General features: G+C 35.7%; 1 protein-coding gene across 7 annotated transcripts in view; it reads left to right on the top strand.

Moving 5' to 3' along the window:
* SUPT3H (SPT3 homolog, SAGA and STAGA complex component) overlaps positions 1 to 20981 on the top strand; it is a 279545-nt gene that overhangs the window by 135862 nt on the left and 122702 nt on the right. For all 7 annotated transcript variants that reach the window (XM_074861396.1, XM_074861395.1, XM_074861394.1 and 4 more), the window contains one exon: positions 4973 to 5057. In XM_074861396.1, coding sequence (XP_074717497.1) covers positions 4973 to 5057 — 85 coding nt within the window. The remainder of the gene's footprint in view (positions 1 to 4972; positions 5058 to 20981) is intronic.

The raw sequence follows: 20981 nt of genomic DNA, 5'->3' as shown, positions 1-20981 counted from the left end.
AAACCCTCAAGTCTGGAGGTTCCATCTCTGCTGCTGCAAATCCTTCATGTAGAAAAAGAAAAGAAAAATTGTTGGGGATTCCTGGAAAAGGAAACAAATGCATTTTTTCCCACCAGTCTACCTCACAGCTTTTATACTTTTCCTAGGCTAGATTCATCAAATTTGTTCAAGGTGGTAAATTCCACATGAGTTGGGGCAGCTTTGTTATGGTATGAACTCAGTGGAAGCCCCAGTAAGGGAAACTATTTATTCTAGTTTAGCGCACTCCCAGCCACCCTGGTTATACTTCCTTTCTGGCCAGGACAGCTTTTCCAGGCTGTGGAGGATGGGAGATTGCAGCAGCTTTCTGCCTCCACGGTCTGCTCTCCTGGTGGTCTTGGCCACCTGGGGAGCTCTGCATCAGGGTTTGTGAAGCAAGCCTATGCTGTGCCTGCCCCAATACCTTTTGCAAGCATTTAAAACCCCAAGAAATGGGGCGAAGGGGGTACTTTATCTATTTCTGTAGCTGCCCAACCTTTTGAGGTTCTTATAAATGTAGGTCCCTGCACCATGAGTAGCTGTCATACCTTAGCATGTGCATGTGTGTTTACACATAGTATGTCATGATACGTCACGTAGGCATTTTGTGTCTTGGACATTTACCCTTTTGATGAGCTTGTAATCATCGTTACAGGAACTTAAATAAATTAGAAATAGAAGCTAAAAGTAAACAATAAAAGAGCTGCAGCAGTCTTTTCTTTCTCCATGCTACTATTTTAATCCTCCTGTGAAAATCTGGGTAAATTGATAACTCCCTTGTAAAAATGTTTCCTTAAAACAGGCAAACCTTTGAAATTGGATCTTCTAAGAAGGCTTTGTTATTGTATGATGTGTCTAATGGGTAGATGATTCTATCATAAGGACACTCTTTCATATCATTTTACTGTTTTGATGTACTGCTAATGTTATATTTTGATATACTTCCACTTCAGCATTCACCTGTGGAGAAACAGCTCTTTTCTATTTTCAACAGAACTTTTATATGTTTCATAGGAAGACTTATTTATACTTGTAGTGAATGGAACGTTCTTTAAAATACTCTAATGAACCACTAAAAGCAAAGCACACGTGAAATGAAATTTGTAAGTTACATTAAAGCATCAGGTTCAGTTTCAGTTCCCAGAAACAAGGGCACCAAATTTTGATTTCTTTTTTTTTTTTTTTTTTTTTTTTTTAGGGTTTTCTTTTGGTTCTTAACTTACCTGGTATTCTGCAACTTGGCAAAAATCTGAGCCCCCTGACTCTTAGTTTAGTGTTTTTTCTGCTATGGAGAAGTACAATGACTGAAGAAAAAAAAATGTAGAGTTTATTACTTCAACTGCTTGTGCATTTGTAATTACTACCTCTGGTAGCAAAAAGGGGTAAAAAAAGGTTGTGTTTGGTGTCTTAAAGAATATTCTCCTATAAGCATGTTAGAATCAAGAAACATATCAAATACTATACAAATACAATTAACAAGTATTGAAGCTTTACTCTTTTTTTTTTTTTTAGTGTCTAAAAAATCCTGTATCCATTGCAAAGAAAAAGGAAGCGGCTGCGGGTAGGTGTGGTGGTTTTTACTTTTTGCTGAAACCACCATGCCAGTATCTAGTTTTCTGTGGGTGGGAAAGAAGTTGGCAGAAGTTACGTGGGAAAACAGTGAAGGCAAACTGAGATGGAAATAGGAAGGTAGAAGGAGTGTAAGTGAGGGAGGAAGAAAGTAGATGCATCTGGAACTTGATTTTCTATGTAATAAAGCAGTGCAGTTGATTTTGCATCTCTCTTCATGTTTCAGCATCAACTCTGACATATCCTTTTGCATCAGAATGGAGCAAAACGATTTGATATCTGTTGCAGATCAGTGTGCTGCATCTTGATTGCATCTCTTCTGCTTCTCATGCCATTTAGGGAACTGATAGTTACTTGTGAGAGAGACTTCTAAACGTAGACAGGGAGGGCATCTCAACGTAGAGGCAGTGTCCTGCCTCAAAACCAGAATTTTGTTCTTGCAATTTGTTGTCTTTGAAAAAGGAAACCAAAAACCTTTCATTTGTGTATGTAGAATGCTTAGTAAAACTGTGAACAAAAGAAATTTGCATTCAAGGTTATAAAGCTAGCAACCAGGCATTGACTAGTTTCTTACACAGTTGTTTTATTTTACATTTTAAGTCTTAGAAAGAAAAATTACTTTTAAATATTAAAAGGGCAGTAAGTAAGAATGAACAACATATTATGGTTGTGATAACTGAATTCTGCTTGGTTTTGTATACCTTGTGTGATTAGAAAAAAAGTAAATTTTCCCGTTAATTTACATTAATTTACAGGCCAGAAATACTTAAGTTTTATCCTATATGAGTACTTTTTTTGAATCTGTGATATTTTCAATATTATGTTACATTCCAGTGTTATGTGATAATATTTCTATTTATTTTTCTGTTTATATATTTCTATTTCTATGTAATTCCTATATAATATCCAGGTATTTGCAGTTTATAAAATATTTAATAGTATCTAGATTGTTTGCTGTGCTGTGCTTGTAGTCTAGGAAGTATCTGGCATTATAATTCATGTACATGTGCACTCCTGCATAACGGAGAAAAAAATCATTTGAGTTGTGCTCATTTTAAAGATGTTGTACAACACTTTATAAAACATGACCACCTTGTCTCAACAAGAGACAAATGAGGACAAATAGAGAGTGTAATTTCCTCATACTATGACTAGTATAGACCAGTGGGTTATGCTCAGATGTTACCCAAGTAGTTCTTGTTGTGCTCTTACACATATCAAGCTGAAATTTAATACCACTAGAATTTAAAATGATGCTGGAAGAATGCTGGATATAATTTCATTATTAGATAAAGGGGAAAAAACCTACTGTATAACACTTTAGTTGTAGATAACATATTGTTATCTAGTAGATAACATTGTTTTATTGCAGGATAGAAGAATGCTTTTGTAAGAAAATAATTGATATATTCAGTCACCTATGAAGATCTGAATGTCACTTATAAATAAAATTTCACTATTTTTATAAGAATCTGTAGTGTTATTTTTGCCTGTGTTACTTAATTTACGATGAATCTATTTTACTATACAACTTCTCTTATTTTAAAAACTCCAGTTTAGATGGAGAGAGTACATTTATTTTAGAAATGGCCTGAGGAAATATTAGAAAGCATAGCGAGTTGTCTTTCACTATAATGATGTTAAGACTGGAATACCATTTTTTAATTTTGATATCCATGTAATGATAAGATATTTTCAGTAAGCCAGCGTTGGACCCCATTGAGACCATTTGGGACTGAACAGCTTTATGTTTTAAAAATAATTTAGCCAGATATAGAGGGAAGGTAGAGCAACTAGTAGACATTTAGAATGGTTATTAACAATGATTTCATGAGTGCCTTTGATTTAATGAGACTTCCATTGAGGTATAATTTTATTTCAAAAATACTGTGCCTGTTTTAGGATTCTGGAGTACAAATACCAGATACTAGGACTGAGAGATTCAACATTCATAAGAGCTGTGATGTGCAAATATCCAAGCAACTGTAGACCATAGCTCTCCACCATCCTTCCACTGAATGTAGATGAAATGAAAAGTCACTTGAGCAAATTTCTTGAAGAAATTTATCCATTACTCTGGCTGATTTTTTTTTTTTTTTTTTTTTTGCCACAGGTCTAGGAAACCAAGGGGTTTTGCTGTCCCAGAGGGAGAGGTGTGGGCATATGAGGCAATTAATGTGGCAAGAGGACTAACCCATATTTCTAGAACTCTCTTAGCACTTCTTTATCCCATCACAGTCATGGTTCTCTGGTCCTTCATGCATAAGTAGTGGGACAAAATTTTATGTATACCATGAAACTATTGAGCCACTTCTTGCTCCTGTTCATTGTAACATGATAAAAGCCAACCCAAACTATTCTGTGATTCTGGACACTAAAGGACCTTCACTGGGTCTTCGACAGTCTTTCTGAAAGAGTGCAGCTACCAACAAGTAGTAAATCTGTCAGCCCCACTTGGATCTCTTAGATGTTTCAAATTAAGTACCCCTGTACTCTGCCTGGATCTGGAGCTGAAGGCCACCATACCAATTTCAGATGAATAGTTTCATAAATCTTTGGGGGCATTGTATGGGAAATGCTCAGGCTCTGCAGTGGGTTAGAGGTGCTACAAACTGAAGGTCTAGCATTCAGATTTTCCATAGCACCTACAGTCTCCTTTAACACACCAGTGATGGCCACTGCCCATCCCTGATGAAAGGAGCAATCCCAGTTTTAGCTGAATGACTAGCAGTTAAGAGAAGTGTAGAGAGCAATTCTTAGCAAGTGTAGAGAGTAATTGTTAGAGAAGGTGAAGCCATGCAAAAAGCCCATCGCCACAATTTCTCATTTCATGATGTGTTGGCATGGCTTTGCCTTTTGTTTGCAATATTATATGAACACTATCGTCTCTTTATGATCTCTTGTAATTTAATCTTGCAGTGTAGACTTTAAGGGCCTCTCATAGATTGTTATGTGTAAAAATGTTTACCTTTAATCCATGGTAGTTCCTTCCATAACTCAGCACTAGCACTTAGATTTGAGATAAAATACCTGTTAGCATGTTACGTTTTAAATTAGTTATTTGGTAATTTTGTAAGCGAAGGGGGCTGCAAATACAGAATTACTCCTAGTAGGGAACATGCTACAGGTTTGCCTACTCTTTTTTTCAAATGTTCCCAGAAACTGGGTTTTCGTTTCCTCAATTTCTTGGAGCTCTCTTGTTCCTTTAACCACATTGATTTGGTGTATATTCCTTGCATCACACTGAGTCATCTACTTCTGCACTTAACAGGTGCATTAAGCTTGTTATTATTAATATTTTTTAATTTTTATTTTTGTGGAGACAACCTACTTTGTTTCTTTGTAACTCATTTTCATAACCTTGTAATAAACCTCTTTATTTCAGGTTTTCCTTAGGAGATGCTCGCAGGCCACTCCATGAAACTGCAATACTGGTGGAAGACATCGTCCACACTCAGCTGATAAATTTGGTAAGAACATAACGGATAAAATAGCCTTCATTATAAAACTCCTTGAAACAACATGACGTTTTTCATGATCAAATGACTAATAACAGATTGTTCTGGCTTTAGAAACAAATATAACACAGAAACTGAGGGTGATGTTCTGGCCTCAGTAATCTGTAGAGGCTACTGTTAGGCTTGCAGATAGAGAGCGTGCACTTTGCTTATGGTTATATACTGTATTTGTGTGATAGCTGCAACCCCACCTAACCTTGGGAATAAAGCTGATGTACTTTTTTGTTAAAAAAAAAAAGTCAAGTTGTTAAAAAACTGGCTAGTCATCTGAAGACTTCATTGCTAATTTTTTAATGTTCTGTTATTTGTGTTAATGCATTATTTAATATTTATATTCTAATATTCTTACTACTTGATGTTTTGATTTCTCGCAAAAAAATAATGCAGAAATATTGAATATTTTTCCTTATTGAAAGCCAATGAAAATGTTGTGTAAATGAGGCTATTTCTCATCTGTCAGAAGCAGCTCTAAATTTGAACTTCTCCATAGTTTTTATTTAAAGTTCAACACCACCTCTTAAGAAGTCAGCGATGGTATTTTACACCATGACACAAATCTCCAATCTGACATTTTGTACAGAAAGCTGTACTCTTATATCTCACCTGTAGCTTGGGAAGCATAACAGATGGGTTTTTTCTTATTATAGTGATTCTTCAAATGAAATTACCAGCATGTATGGGTATGGACATTACATGGAACTAATGTATATAAATCATATTAATATGTATTATAACTAATATTTACATATGATGAGTCCCTGCATCAGCTACAGCGCTGAACTGCAAGTTCCTAGATATTTTCTCTATAATGAGCCCTTTCACAATCAGAAGGGTTTTTAAATTTCAAGCTAGGTTCTGTTACTAAGTAGAATTAAAAACATTTGTAAACTGAGAAAATTCAGAATGGGGCAGACCACATATTATATCTATGTGTGTATAGATAATATATATTTATTTTATATATATATGTATATATTTATACATATAATACTTTTTATTATATAAAAATATTTGTATAAAAATATAATTTAAATAAACCTCCCCCTGCCCATTGTTTGCCTGCAGGCAGGTGCTTTCCTTCAGCTTTGCACTTAATCCAGCAACTGTTCAGTGGCTTCCTGGATCTCAGCAAACACTTTGGGGTCCCTTTCAGCTCTGGGTAGTTTCTTTCTGCTCATACCTCCGAAGCCTGGCGGTATATCCCTGTCTCTGCAGTCTCCTGGTGCCTTTGTGCTGTGGCTTCTTTGCTTATTATGCTCTTCTCAGTCTGTCCCAAACATGCCCTGTGGCTCCTGGGGAGGGGACAACAGCTCTCCCTTCTCTGCAGGTTTCTCACTGGTTAAACATGCTGCTCTAGGCATATATTTTTAATTCTTATTCTAGCTCTAGCTACTACAAAATAACGTTTTCTTTTTGTTAATGACCCCCTTAATTTATGCAAACCGATAGCTGTGGCTTCGCTCTTCCTTTAGCAATAATGTGGTGAAGAGTCTGTGCTTTTACATCCCACCGAGGTTTAGCTGAGATGAGCTTTACATCAAAATGTGCGTTCTGAGAAAATGCAACCTGCAGCCATGTGGTCTTTGCACTTAAATCAAAGCCGGGCACTTACTTGGGGAATGATCATGACCCAGGGTTAACCCTGCGTGGGGTGTAGGAGCATGTACGATTTCCTGACAGAAGGAAGAATGGGAACGGAGCGGCAGATAAACAGCTTTTCTAACCTTTCCCCTCTGAGCCCAAGACAGCACTTTATTTCTGAGGAAGTGAAAGTATCTTTAATAGCTCATTGCTTTGACCTCTGACATTCACATGCCGGAACTCTTAAATCAGGAGCTTTTTACATGCTCCAGACTTCTGATAGGGATTTTTGCACATTTGTCATCCTTAATAACTGCACATCCTTATTGAGCTGTTACTATGTAGTTTTATTAAATTTTCACTTTATATGTAGGTGTTCTTGTGGGTATATATCCAGTACTAGAAAAAAGCTATTTTTGTAATTAAAGCTGACTGCAGATGTAAATTTATTGCTTACTACCTGGATTTTGTCATATTACTCATGTTAATGGACTACACAGTTCTTACTGTGTAATTTAATGATTTCTTCTCAAAATTCATGTCCATTTTGCCATCCATAATACATGTATAAGGCTAAACCTTAGAAATTACTTTTATGTTGCAATAAACCTGGCATATTGCATACATCTTTCATAGTAAACATTTGTAAGAAGAGCTTGCACTTGTTGATTAAGTCCAGGTTTGAGCTTCTGAATTAAAAAATAAGTTGCCAACATGATTACCTCTGATTGGTTGATTTTTGGTATCTCGCAGGTTTATAGTTCCAGCTTCCTATTTTCAAAGTTGATCTGAACTCTCTTAAATCAAAGTCTGGTTTGGACAGATTTATACGGTCACTGCTTTAAACCACTATATACTTCATGAGGTCTGGCTGTTAGAGCAGATGACTGCACTAACAAGTCAAATTCTTGAAAAGCAGACTTCTTTAAGTTCACATCACATTTTATGATTGATTTGTGTGTGTGTGTGTGTTTTGAATAATATGTACACTGCTTTACACTAAGTTAAATTCTGCTAAAAGTAGATACCAATGGGTAGAAGAAAATGAGCATCTCCAGGGTATGATTCATGTTGTCCTAAAATTAGTTTCCGAGTTAGATGAGATGAATCTCTTGAGGAATTTATTTCCTCAGCTGACTAATAAATGGATCCTTTGGTGACTTGCTGGAGTTTGAATATCTAGGAGATAGGCATAAAAGTTGAGAGATAAATTCCAGCTAATTTGTGTCAGGATGCTAGAATGAGTTTGGCATTTTTTCCATATATTGTAATTATAATAAATGTTTTGTTATTTGCATATCAAGCAATATAAAACAAAAAAAAATCCACCCTAGAATGAGAAAGTTCTGTACATTTTTTGTTCAAGAATAATGTATTTAAGAGCACAATGAGAATTCAAATTTTAATTTGAAATCAAATTCACTGTTTACTGATAGTATTTGTTTAGTAACCAATCTGTATGTAATTATAGATGCCTTAATGTTAAAACTGTATTTATGTGTGCTAAGACTAGAGGTTCCAATCAAGGGTATGTTCTTTACGGTTAAGCAGAAGTAGTTGGTGTCTGTTACAAGGAAAATTGTGCCTACAAAAAAGATCCATCAGGGAATGCAAAAAGATGTTAATCAGAAGGGGACAATTACTTACCGTCTGAAGTGGCATTAGACCTCCTTTAGTTCATTCTTTTACCATATCCAATTCAATTTGCATGTGCAGTAAGAAGATTTTGAAGCATCATCTTTTATAATAATCTATTAATAACTATTCAGACCCTTAGAAAGGGACCTCAAAGATTTTGCTTTAGGACAAATCAATATTATTCAGCACTTTGTCAAGAAAAAGAGACTGGAACTAAGAGAAATGGAATAGGAATTTTTCTTGGTAATTAAACTACCATTGAGAGGTTTGACATCAAAATAACCGAAGTCTTGCACATACATGGATGTAAAAGCATCTGGAAATTGTTTCGTGTCCTATATAAGAAAGAGGAAAAGTCTCTCCTCACCTTGGCCATCTCCATCTAGAATTTGTCATGCTGAGCTGGATCATACTAAAATGTAGTATTATTAGACTGATATTAAAAGCTAAAGATCTCTTAGTATCTTGTCTTGATAGGACCATAGCTTCATGTTCATGCTTCAGATGTTGTGTTCAAAGGCTAATAGACAATAAGATCATGTTGTACTACTTAAAACAAAAAGACTGTTAAGGAGTTACCTTCCTTGTGCTGGGAATGTATCAACTGGCCATTTATTGTCAGCATGAACTGCCAGCAGTTTATTCTCTAGGCATGCTGAATATGGTATATTGGTATATGGAATATTGACATTCCATTGGTATATGGAATATCGACATAGCGCTGAGGGATATGGTATAGTTGGGAACTGTCAGTGCTAGGTTAACGGTTGGACTAGATGATCCTCAAGGTCCTTTCCAACCTAGATGATTCTGTGATTCTGTGGTAGTAGTAGTACAGACACCTGCTTTCACAGAATTTGATTATTCAATTTAGCACTAGATCAGAACTTCAGTCTTTTAAGTTTTGTTTCTGAAATATCAAACGGGTTCTGGAAAGAGATTAGATTTGTTTTTACAAAGTAAAATACATTTTAGCAGTAGCACAGAGTTCAGCAAAGGAATATGAAAAATTACACGTTTGCACACCAAAAATATAGATGTGCTTATAAACAGCAGAGCCCAAAAGTCCCTCCATACTGGCAAGTACCCTTATCTGTCCATGAAAGACTGGCTGCTCAGAGGGAAGGCCACAGCACATGCCTTGGACTGCATCCTTTAAATATTTGATCTGTTAGAATTCTTTGTAAAGTGTGATAAGTCATTGCGGAGACTGTCATGAATGATAGAATTCATGTTAATAGAGTTGTGGTTTACTCCCTGTCAGCTAATGTGTGTCTGCTAGAAGATGGACTCTGATCTCTTCAATTGATGTCAAATGATTTAAGTCAAACCCACTCGGTTGGCTTTTTTAGAATGCAGTAGTGTCAATTTAAAGGAACTCAGTTGCCCAAAATTATATTGTACGTGATATCTGTTGGGATATTTTGATCATTTGCTTTCATCTTCCTATGGAAGAATTTAATTTCATACAACTTGTACTGCTACCTGATACTTATTAATATTCCAGTCTTGCTTCCATTGTAGGAGCATGATTTGGGTCTTGTGTTACATATATGCATATGTGAACTCTTTGCATATACACATAGATAATTTAAATTTTTCTGGTTTATTACTATTGGAAATTAATTATCTCTTACTCAGATAACATAATTGATTCAGAATCAGTCCTTTGGTCTCAACGGAAGCACAGAACACAGGTCAGCAGGTGATGGAATATGTAGATTATTTTAAATTGTGGCAATAATTCATAGTTAGAACACTTAGAGTGAGATGCAGAGATTCAGCATTATGTCAAGTCCTGAGTAAATCGGTAGTAAATCCATCCTGTGGAATAGATTGCTTTTCATAGTAGGGACTTAAATAAAGATTGGGTAGTCATTTGCCACAACTAAGAAAAGGAATGGTGAAAATACAGAGACAAGCATAAGGATAGGTTTACTGATACGAAATGCTAAGTACTTAATCATGGTCAGTGTGAATTTTATATTTTTGAAGGGCTGTATATTTTCTGGATGAATGTGGTGTGCTTTCTTCACGTCCCAGCTTTATTGCTGCAGCTGTTAACCATTTTATTACAGTTTAAAATGAAAGGAGAAGGAGGAAGGAAAACTCATCTTTACTTGCCCATCCATAGAAAATGACAATGATAATAGGAGAGGGGAGTAGGAAAAAAATGAGGATTTAAACAGAAACAGGGATAGAGCTTTCTTGGTTCTTTACAGCCTGCTCCTACAGCTCTTTTTTTAAAAAAACAAAATCACACCCGTTATTCGTTCACAAACTGGATTAGTCATTTTAATGTATGTGACCTCTATGCTGTTCTGAAATCATACAGTTCGAGGTTTGTTTACTGCATTTTTGAACGGTTAGACTTGTAACCTTTGTATACGTAGTTGTAGAATTTCTGACATGCCTTTTAAAAAAGAAAGAATTGAAACTAGCTTGTTCATTAACAGAAATTGCCCACTGATAAAAACAAACAGTGTGAAGCACTGTTCAGTCTTGATCCCAAAGTTATATGCAACTGTCACTAATGCCACCCTAGTAACGGGAAAAGTCCTTGTTTTATGAGTCTGTTTTAAAACAGTAATAAAGTTTCCTGTGCGGGACATTAATTAGAGGGGTTATCAAAATAAGACAAACTAATATAATTTGTGATTGTACAAAATAAAGGAAGTTGAGGGTACCGTAGGGACCTAATGAATCACAGGATGGAAACAATCTTCTGGCTAACTAAACATTCAGACTTTGTACTAAGTCATAGGGTGTATATACAACTCAGCAAACCGGAACACGCTGTGTGTTTACATGAATGGGATAAAGGAGTTCACAAAAACCATCTGGGAAAAATCCTTTGACTATTCATTCTGTTCCTGCTGTAGAGTAAATTAAACAACACACATACATTTGCAGCAAACACATGGCACACCTGCCCTGGAAGAAATCAAACTGGAAAATAAGTCTGTAATGTAAAAAATTCCATGGGTACCAGCAGTGTGCATTTGTTAGCATTTCCCATGTGTGATGGAAAAGAAGAAGAGGGACTTTATCTCTAGCAAGCAGTTGTTAATTGTTCCCTGTGTACTTACATCACTTAAATGTGGTCAATATTTAGATTATGTTATTGCATTGGTAGGAGTAAGTTTTTTTCTTCATTTCTTTTTACTTTTTTTTTTTTAAACGGAAATAGCATCTTTGACATTAATTTTTGCTGTTGCTCTTCTCAAAATTGATTTTGGATGATTTGTATTGTTTAATTTTTTGAAAGATTTCTGTGAGACTCTAAAAGGAAGGGCTGCTTTTCAAAAAAAAAAATTTGTTCAATTTACAGAATAGTATAGGTTTTGTCGTTACGAGTATATATTTTTTTTTTCTATGCAGTGAAAAAATTTGAATAGACTCAACCCATTCATCGCCATTCTGTAGAGATCGGATGCTATTACTCCTGTGCCAAAGGAGTTCAGTGACAGTGTGCCTGTCATTTGCGGGTGAAGATGACGCTGGTTTAGAAAGGACCACATCAGACACAAGACAATGTTTTCTCAACTTCTTGTTAAAAAAAAAATTGTTTTTTTTTTTTTTTTCCTTTTCTAGTATTTCTTGATTGGCAAGCACTTGACTTTAGATTACTTGACGAAATGGACAGCATTTCGTCTTTAATATATTAGAGTATTATAAAATGTCTTTTAAGGAGATGTTTTGTGAAAAATTTAAATTGGAAACAATGAAGTCTTTTGTCTGACTTTTGATGAAGTTTTACCTTGTTAATTTATATGAAAAGTGATGTCCTGAGCTTTCTAATATCAGCTGGTACTTGTTCACTGTATTCAGATGTATTTATTCTAAAGCACAGAATCTACTTCAGGAGACAGTTCAGGAGTCATAAATAGGGATTCTGGCCTCTCTCTGTGCTTTCTCTTAAGATGAGAGACTTGATGACTTGATCGGATGTTTTCTTTCCCATGGATCTTTCTGAAGAATCAACACGTGCTATGAGAGACAGCTGCTGCTTTTTGCCTGGTCATGCAGAGATGCTGCTCAGCATCCAGTGGTGATGGACTTCACTGATCAAAACAGTGGAAAGACTAAGATTCTGTTATTAAGAACTGTAAAAAAAAAAAAATCAAACAGAAAGAAATGAATAATTATGCCCACGTAATTGTAGCAACATGTTCAATAGTGAAGGAAAAAAATGCAAGCCGTTGACTAGATTGAATGGAAAAAGCAATTTGATCAATGGTTAAAGATTGTCTTGTAGTGCATATAAAATATAAAGAATTAAGGTAGTGCAGGCAGCTATAATGCCAATATTTCCTGATTTTCTGTACCAGTCTTTGGGCCTTTAATACCAATGACATAGATTTATGTGTGTTGTACATGTATGCGTATATATGTGTCTATATGTACAAGTCTGGTTTTTCTACCCTTAACACATCAGATTCCTGTTTCGGCTGTTGAACAAGAGGACTTAAGTACATATGAAATCTCACATATGAGGTCTTTGGAATCTATGGCATTCTTAAACATATATTTACTCAATTACCTTGGCTTCCGGGGCTTTTCTGATAAGCTGATCCCAGCCTGAGTTTTCAAAATACAAATACATCCTCTATTTAATTTTTATATATACTGTTAGGACTATAGCATACATTAATAGTTATTGAAATCTGGGACAAGCTGTGCTGAGTTGAGACATTCAGTGTGCAGATGCACTGTGTCCAGGGTGTGTTGGCTGCTTATACTGATGTCACTTACTATTTTGCTGGAGCTCTGTGAAATTCAAGGTGATTAGCTCTTTAGAAAAGAACAAGTGAAAAAGTTAAGAAGTTGAAGAGTGATTAGGTTTTTATTGCACAGTATGATGCACTCTGGTAAATCACTATTTTGTCAACAGTTTTACTCTCTAGTCTCCTTTATTGAAAGTGTTTATGACTGAACAGGCCAAGTGTATTTTTGACGTAGTCTAAAAAAGTCTCAAATCATTTAGCTGGGCTGAAAAGGAGCAGTCTTTCAGTGTGTGAAAAATCATAATTGCATCCCAAGCTTCAGAAGTCAAATGGAACACTGATATTCAGAGTTTCATTCCTTAACTTGTTTTTATGATGTAAGTTAATTATTATATGTATATGAACACGTGTGTAAAGTCCGTATCTGCATGCAAAGGCCCATCTTGTCTAGTAGTCTGATTCTGGCAGCCATTAGTAAACTAAAAGAAAATAATCTGAAATTTATCAATAGTGTGCAATGCACAGATACTTGATTAGGAAGATGGGCCTCAAGTTAACTTTCAAGAGCATCTGTGTATCTTTGAAATCAGCTCCAGAATCCAATAAACAATGGGGTTTTAGTTGTTATTTTTATCATCTTGGTTGCTTTGTTTCAAATAGTTGTCCAAATATGTTAACTGTTAGTGCCTGATGGAGGGTAACATTCCTTCTGCTTTTCCTCTGAGATCCTGAGCGGATTCACCTGAAGAAACACAAACGCAAACAAACATATTTTTCTATACCTGAGATAATGATGCCAGATCATCTTTTGTGTCAGGGAAGATAAATGAGCACTTCTAGGATGTGACTCTTCATGTCCTAAAGTAGTTTTTTAACATTCTGGCCATCCATTTAAAATCTGAACTTAAGTGAAGTGAGAGACATGTCACCTCTATGACTTTCAGCACGAGATGTATTTTTTTAATATTTCATTTTTCATTGATTCTGTCAAAACTATAAACTTTAAGTTGTGAAAGACACAAACTGATTTATGGCTATCTGTGGTGAAAAAAGAGTAGTGTAAAATTCTGGATGGTCTTTAAGTGTAACTCATAAACCTTAAAGGTCATCTCGGAGTGTTTAAAAGAGCAAATTCATTGTAGTTTTAAAATCACCTTATCTGATTTCAAGCAAACCTGATAGTTTCAGAATAACTTTTTTGGGGAAGATTGGCTTGTTAACAGTGTTATGCAGTTACAAGGAAATGTGGTCACAGCTGGTTCTGGTTTCTTAGCTAATCCACCTGATTGGAAACAACAGGTTTTTGATATTTTTCCATTTCTTACACTGACACCTAGTGTTCAGAGGTCTTGAGTTTCTAATACTGCACTTTGTTATTAATAGATAACTGTCGATACTGAAGTTCTTCACCTTTGTCAATGTCTTCCATTTCTGTTCTTTTGCAAAAGAAAACAATAACTGAAGGCAAAGGTGTTACCATCATTCAAAAGAATTTTACTTTGGAAACACAAATAGTACACTGCTGCTGGAAAATTTGGAAAAAGCTATTTTACTTCTTGAAACACTGCAAAATTTGTTTTCTTAAAATGTAAGTGCTTTAGTTTTGGAAAATACAACTCTTTTGTGTCTGTGTCACTGGCCAACAAAAACTGGTAACAGCAGAAACCCTTAGATCAGTATTTATTTAACTGGGGAGATGTCAACTCTTTTTATTTCTGTTCTTTTATCTTCAAGCCACGAGTTCTACCTGATAGGAGTGTTGATGGCAGCAGAGTCCTTGAGTGGACAGAAAATAACTTAGACACAAAAACTAACACAAACAGTCTTTTATCTCAGACTTGCAAATAAATGCACCAATCCAAGTATGAACTGTAAATCATTCCTGACAAAGATGATGACTGACAGTAAAATTAACTCTCTAACTCTCATACCTGTGATTTTGCTGTATGTTAACTGAATATCTTTCATTATTGAAGATAATATATTAAGAATTTTGTGTGGCTGTACCTAAAAGTATCAATGAATTTTTCTGTTTTAGTGACAGGTTCCATAGAAAAGTAAAAAATATTCAGGCAGAGAAAGTGCATATTAAACTTATCCTTGAGTCTATCATTCTTCCCTTTTTCTTTTCATTACTTTTCATGTAGGTGCACCAAAAAGCTGCCTTTCTGCACTAAGTCATATGTGTTTTAAGTTTCCTATACACTTACTACCTTGCCGTCTCAGAAAAAGAGGCGGCAGTGATGATTCACTGAATACTCACCTAGGTGATGGTCTCCTCTTGAGGAGTGGCTCTTACCCAATTTTCAAACAAGTTAGAATGTGACAATAAAAACATTCTCTTCCCATCAACTTTGGTAAACTGTATTAGCCAGATGTCAAAGTTTAATTCTACTACTTTAGGCTGAAGCTTTCCCTCCAGAGATGTCTTTTTCCTTCCAGACCCATCGCCTACACAATCTGTAGATTCTTGTGCTGATAAGATAATTAGTGATTAAAAGAGCACCGTGGCTGGTCCAAGACTTCTTTGCATGATGTGATGGAGTTAGTGGCCTGGTCAGAGGAGGGCATAAGTGAAATAAATTTGAGAAAACATGTCAGCAGCTCTGTACCAATTGATAAAGAGATGATGCTCTCAAAAAAGTATATGCATTACAGTCAATCTGATTCAGCTGAATTATTTTCAACACAGCTGTTAAGTACAGTGGACTCCATGCAGTAGTTGTATCTGTGATTTACATAAATATTCCCCAACTCAGATAGCTTTGTTTTCATACACTCTAAATTACACTATATAATCTACCAACTTGTCTAAGTTGCCTCTTTTCTTATATCTTGGGTAAAGGCATTGTACTTCTCTGTGTGCACATGGCATATTAGTTGCTATATTATGTTATTGCCTATCAGTAGTTTATATTCCTGCGAACCAGTCACAGTGTGCTTATTGGAGACAACATAGAGAAACGTTACTTACAGGATGTCATTTATTTGATGACTTTCAGGCATTTATTTTCAGGGTGAGGTGAATTTGGACCCATAATGGTGATTTCTGTCTTGGGACTATAAATGATGCTTTGGATGACCAGCTCAGATGTAGACATCTATGTTTAGTCAGAAAACTCCCACCTGAGAGATAACTCACCAATGACAAAAACCTCAAAGCAATCAAAAAAAAAAAAAAAAAAAAAAAAAAGGAGGATAATTGGAACTTCTGATGGCAAAAGGAGATGATAACAGTATCAAAAGCTGCAGAAAATTCAGAGAAAATAAAGACATACTGGAGGCCCAGATTTCTGGCCAGGAAAAGGCACATAGTGTCCCATATATGAACAGTTTTAAGGGAGGGGATTTATGAAAAGTCAGGTTGGAGCTGATCCAAGACAGAGTTAGAAGAAGGGAAGTCTGTGCATTAGCTGGAAACTGCATGTTCTATGTTTTTTACAGATGAAGAGAGAGAAAGAAATGGGAAAAGATTTGGAGAGACAGGCTGGATTGAGATATGGTTTCTTTAAAAGAGAGTATAAACTGAGGACATCTGTACACCGTGAGCAGAAGTGCCAGAGAGCAAAGAAATAATTGAAAACTAAGAAGGGAGGATATGATGCATCTACTGAGGTGGGTCAGAGTTGGGAAAAAGGCCAGAGATTTATGACAAGAGAAGGTGTTCAGGAACAAAAACTAAGTGCAACTTTGTGGGAATGCATATATTCTCTCTTGTAGTAGAAGGAATCCAGGTTGTGAATAAGGAATAGGAAGCCTGAGATTCAGCAAAGAGTTGTTTAAAGAAGTGAAATAAAGGTGAAAGTGAACTTGTAGCGGAAGAAGTTTGGAAGGGGATCCCATGATCCTCTGTCAAAATGTTCAATAGCAAGAGAATGGGAATAATTGAAATAAGAGGCAGAAGGGTTTGATGGAGAAACTGTGGCTGGTGCGTTGGAGCTTGCAGAAGGTCTGGTCTGGAGAATGAGATCGGGAAGTAGCTTTACAGAACATTAAGTGCTGATGACAGGGAAGCCATCAAGAAGTAGCAAATGGAGTGAGAGTCAGCAGATGTGTTGTTCCCAAATTGAATCTCAGATGAGGCCAGAGAAAGTAGGTGGATAATGATGAAACAGGTGGAACACGGCCATTGGTGTCACCATGAAGGAGAGCACAGGACTAAGAAAGGGAGAGACAGATTCTCTATTTCAGTGAAGAATTCATGGTAAAATGGAAAGTCTTGTGACAAGTGGTTCTTCTGTGGACATCGCCATACACATGGAAGTCTGAATGCATACATCTTTGCACTGTCACATACATGCAAGCATATATGAATATAGATACAGATTAATGAGCACTTGTATAGTGATACACAGCCTGATGCTAGTATATCAACTTCAGTATACTCACGTGATACTGCTCCGAGCAACCATTCTCACAATACTCGGTAACTACATTTTTTACAGTCTCTAATTCATGAATATGTTTTTAAATTGTTTGCCATTTTCATCTTACTTTGTGCCATTGTCATTCAAAATTAGGGAAAAAATTTGCATCACTTTACTGATGAGAAATTAAAGTACAAAGAAGACAAAGTGGATTTTTCCCATGTTGTGAGACAAATGAATGGCGGAGCTGAAAAAAGTCAACTATTTGTAGTTGAGAGGGAAGCTGTGCAAAGCTATTTTATATTGATGGTCTATGTCTCAGCCAATTGGATTTTTATTTGACAATCCAAAGGTGTAATAACTTTTATTGTAAGAGGAAGAAATATACATCAAGGCTAATAAATAATAGAGGACCTACTAGGGATATGCATAAATGCATATCCTGTTCCTATGTATATACAAGCTTAATTGTGTCTCTTTTAATTTTGCTATTTGATTCAATGGGATTGTCAGGTAATCGTCCTATTGCAAGAACAGAAAAGGATAAAATTTCAAATAACTTTGTTAATCTCTTCTGGCTGTTAAAAGAAAAGATTTATTGGTATCAAATTTTATTGCATTCTTAGAATTTAGGGATGGATTGGCTGCTAGTTTAGCTTACTTGTCTCTTCCAGTTAGAAACCCAAACACAACAGAAGAAAGACATCACATTGAAGCTGACATGCAACAAGTGAGTGAAAGTTCACTTGGCTTTTTCGCTCCGCACCAGGTGCAAAAGTTGGCTAAAAGTGCTGTGGCAGGCAGTTATTTTAAAGCAGTTTCTGGTTTAGTGTTTTATCAAGCCCAGGAGTAAAATATTCTGCAACTACTGCAGTTTCACAAAGCTGCTTTTTAAGGTAGAACTCTGAATTGTTTAACTAATTAAAATGGCCCAGTACAAACATTAATCATACCATAACACTTAATGAGAGGGTTTGTGGGATTTATGGAGGGCTGTATATGATATTTTAAAAGTGTGTATCATTTCTTTGTTTAATACACAATATGCTTGCATTCTCCAAATATACCAGAGGTTCTTGAAATCTTGAGGAGTATTTGTGATTTTCTACATCCCCTCTTATAAATGCTGGAGGAGGTGTATTCATTTCTGGGGAAATATGGCTCTAACAGTGTCCGGATTAGTGACTTGACTTAATCTGATAGTTTTTTTCTCGAATAGCTGCTCTCTTACAGCTTTATAGTATGCTTTAAAATAATAGTTCTCTAAACTGCAGCTTTCTCAAAGTGGGAAGGTGGTGGCTCAATGATGACATAAGCTCTAGAAGTGTAGAGTTCAAGTGGTTTGCATGTGGGATTGCCAAATAACACGGTTTTGGTTTGTTTTCATTTTATTACACTGATTCTTCTCCCCAGATGTCTTGGATTTCTGTGGTACCCCCTTTCACCTTTCATTCTTGCTTCTTGTAACTAACAATTTTTATTAGTCATCCCAGTAATACTTAGCGATTTTAGTTAGCACCTGTTGTCTTCAAAGCACTTTGCAATAATACCTAGTTAATCCTCGCACTAGTCCTGAATTTCACTGTCATTCCTATTCACATGTGAAAAGTGGGCTCGATGACTTGCCTAAAATTGTGTAATGGTTTTGACACCTGCATGAGGACTTAGTCTGCCTGTTCCATGTTTTCACTACCCAAGCTGATCCTCAGCCTCTCTACTCGCTGAGTTTGTGGCATGCCAGTTATAAATTGAGCATTTCCTTTTGGTTAATGACACATTTTTACCCTGATTGCTCTGGAATTTCAATCCTGAACCTTGTAGAACTATGCTGGAAGGAGCCTCAAGAGGTCATCTGAGCCATATCTCTGATCCTGAACTAATTTTGGCTGTTGTTCAGGAAAGCTCTTAAATATATTTACATATAAATGGATATGTATGTGTGTGTATGTGTATATATGCATATATGTACAATTATTTATTGAATCAAGTCCCATTTTTGGAAGAATTATGGATAACTGCCTAATCAAAGTTTGATATAAGCTACCAACAATTGCTTTGAAATACTTGTGCAGAATATCATGATTGATATTGCTGTGGGAAGTACTAGTACTGAAAAAAAATTTGTACTGGAAAAGGTAATGCTGTTAAATCTAGTGTTGTGACTTCTGGAAGTATTGCTTCCTGGTTTTGCTTTTCCTTTTTTTCTTTTTTTTCTTTTTTTTAATAGACCTGTAGCAAGGAATCTATTCACTACCTCAAGTAAGGTAGTGATTTTGCTTCTATAATAAACCCTTGGCTAGTTTGACTGTTCTTGGCCTGTCCATCTGAAAGCTACAACTTTATGGAAACAGAATGAAATAAAGTGTTCTCTAATATGTCACAAATCATAGTTAAAACTGGAAATCCAGTCTGACACTGTGGTCTTGATTTGTATGGTTTGCCTACCCTTTTTTGTTTCTGCAAAGCAGTATATGTATTTGAAGGCTGGAGTTTCAGCCAGGATTTTCAGTCTTAACTGTGAATTTCCTTCCTTTAACAGGTTTAAAGCAAGCCTTTCAGATTGCTTCAGTATAGCTTTTAGGACTTGAATTTCCTTTGTGTTCATTTTGGTCCTTTTCCAATATTTATCCATGCATTTGAAACTCCTTCAAATCTCTGTGTATGGGAACAGTTACAATAGGAGATGGTGGCATTTCTATTACTGTTAGAGTTGATTCAAATGATGCCTGATTTTGAACTCAGTCAAACACTGAAAGCCTAAAATTCAGGCTCTTGCTCAAGCATTACAGGGTTCATGTCCTGCTCAGAGGTCTCTATAATTACTGTGTCTGGCTGGAAAACAAGAATTCCATTTCCTGAAAAATTTAGAGGTTTTGGCATTTGCTTTACTTTTTCATCAGAACAAAACTAAAAGCTTTTTTTAAAAAATGTAAAAATCTACTGAGATGAAGAGGAATCTTTTCTAGCTAGTAGTCCAGTAGGTAGGACAACCGCGTTGGAGAGGAAAGACCAATGTTCAAGTCTCTGCTTGCTGGAAGAACATAAACTTGAAACTGAGTGTCCCATATACTGAGTGAGTGCCATAATATAAGGCTGTTGAATACATCTTTTGATGTCATTATTTCTCTCTATGATCTTGACCTGTGAAAGGCTGCTCATTACCTGCATACAAAATTGTTTGTTTCAAGGAATATGATTTTTCCAATGGAAAAATATTTCATTTCAAGGTACTGACCAGTTTTCATTATTAAATTGTTCATATATTTCACATGTGCATTTAATCTAAAATAATACTTAGTAGTAATTATTTGTAGTTCAAAAATTCAACTTAATTTTTATAAATCTTTTGCCTCAGCTGTAGCTGCAGGGTCTCATAAAAGCTTGACTGCTTCGTGTTTATTAATTTTTAATGGTAATTAATTCATATTAGTGGTGAACATTATTTACAAAAAGTTATTTTAAACCTTCTGCAGGTTTAAATCTGCTATATTATTATAATACAATGCCAAATGCATCATAGTGTTCTCTGAAGAGATTATATGATTCAACGTTAGCTATGTCAT

Source organism: Strix uralensis, chromosome 3 (genome assembly GCF_047716275.1).
Source record: "Strix uralensis isolate ZFMK-TIS-50842 chromosome 3, bStrUra1, whole genome shotgun sequence".
In the NCBI taxonomy this organism is placed as follows: Eukaryota; Metazoa; Chordata; class Aves; order Strigiformes; family Strigidae; genus Strix; species Strix uralensis.
Note: the sequence above shows the minus strand (reverse complement) of the source record. Positions and strands in the feature narration are given on the sequence as shown.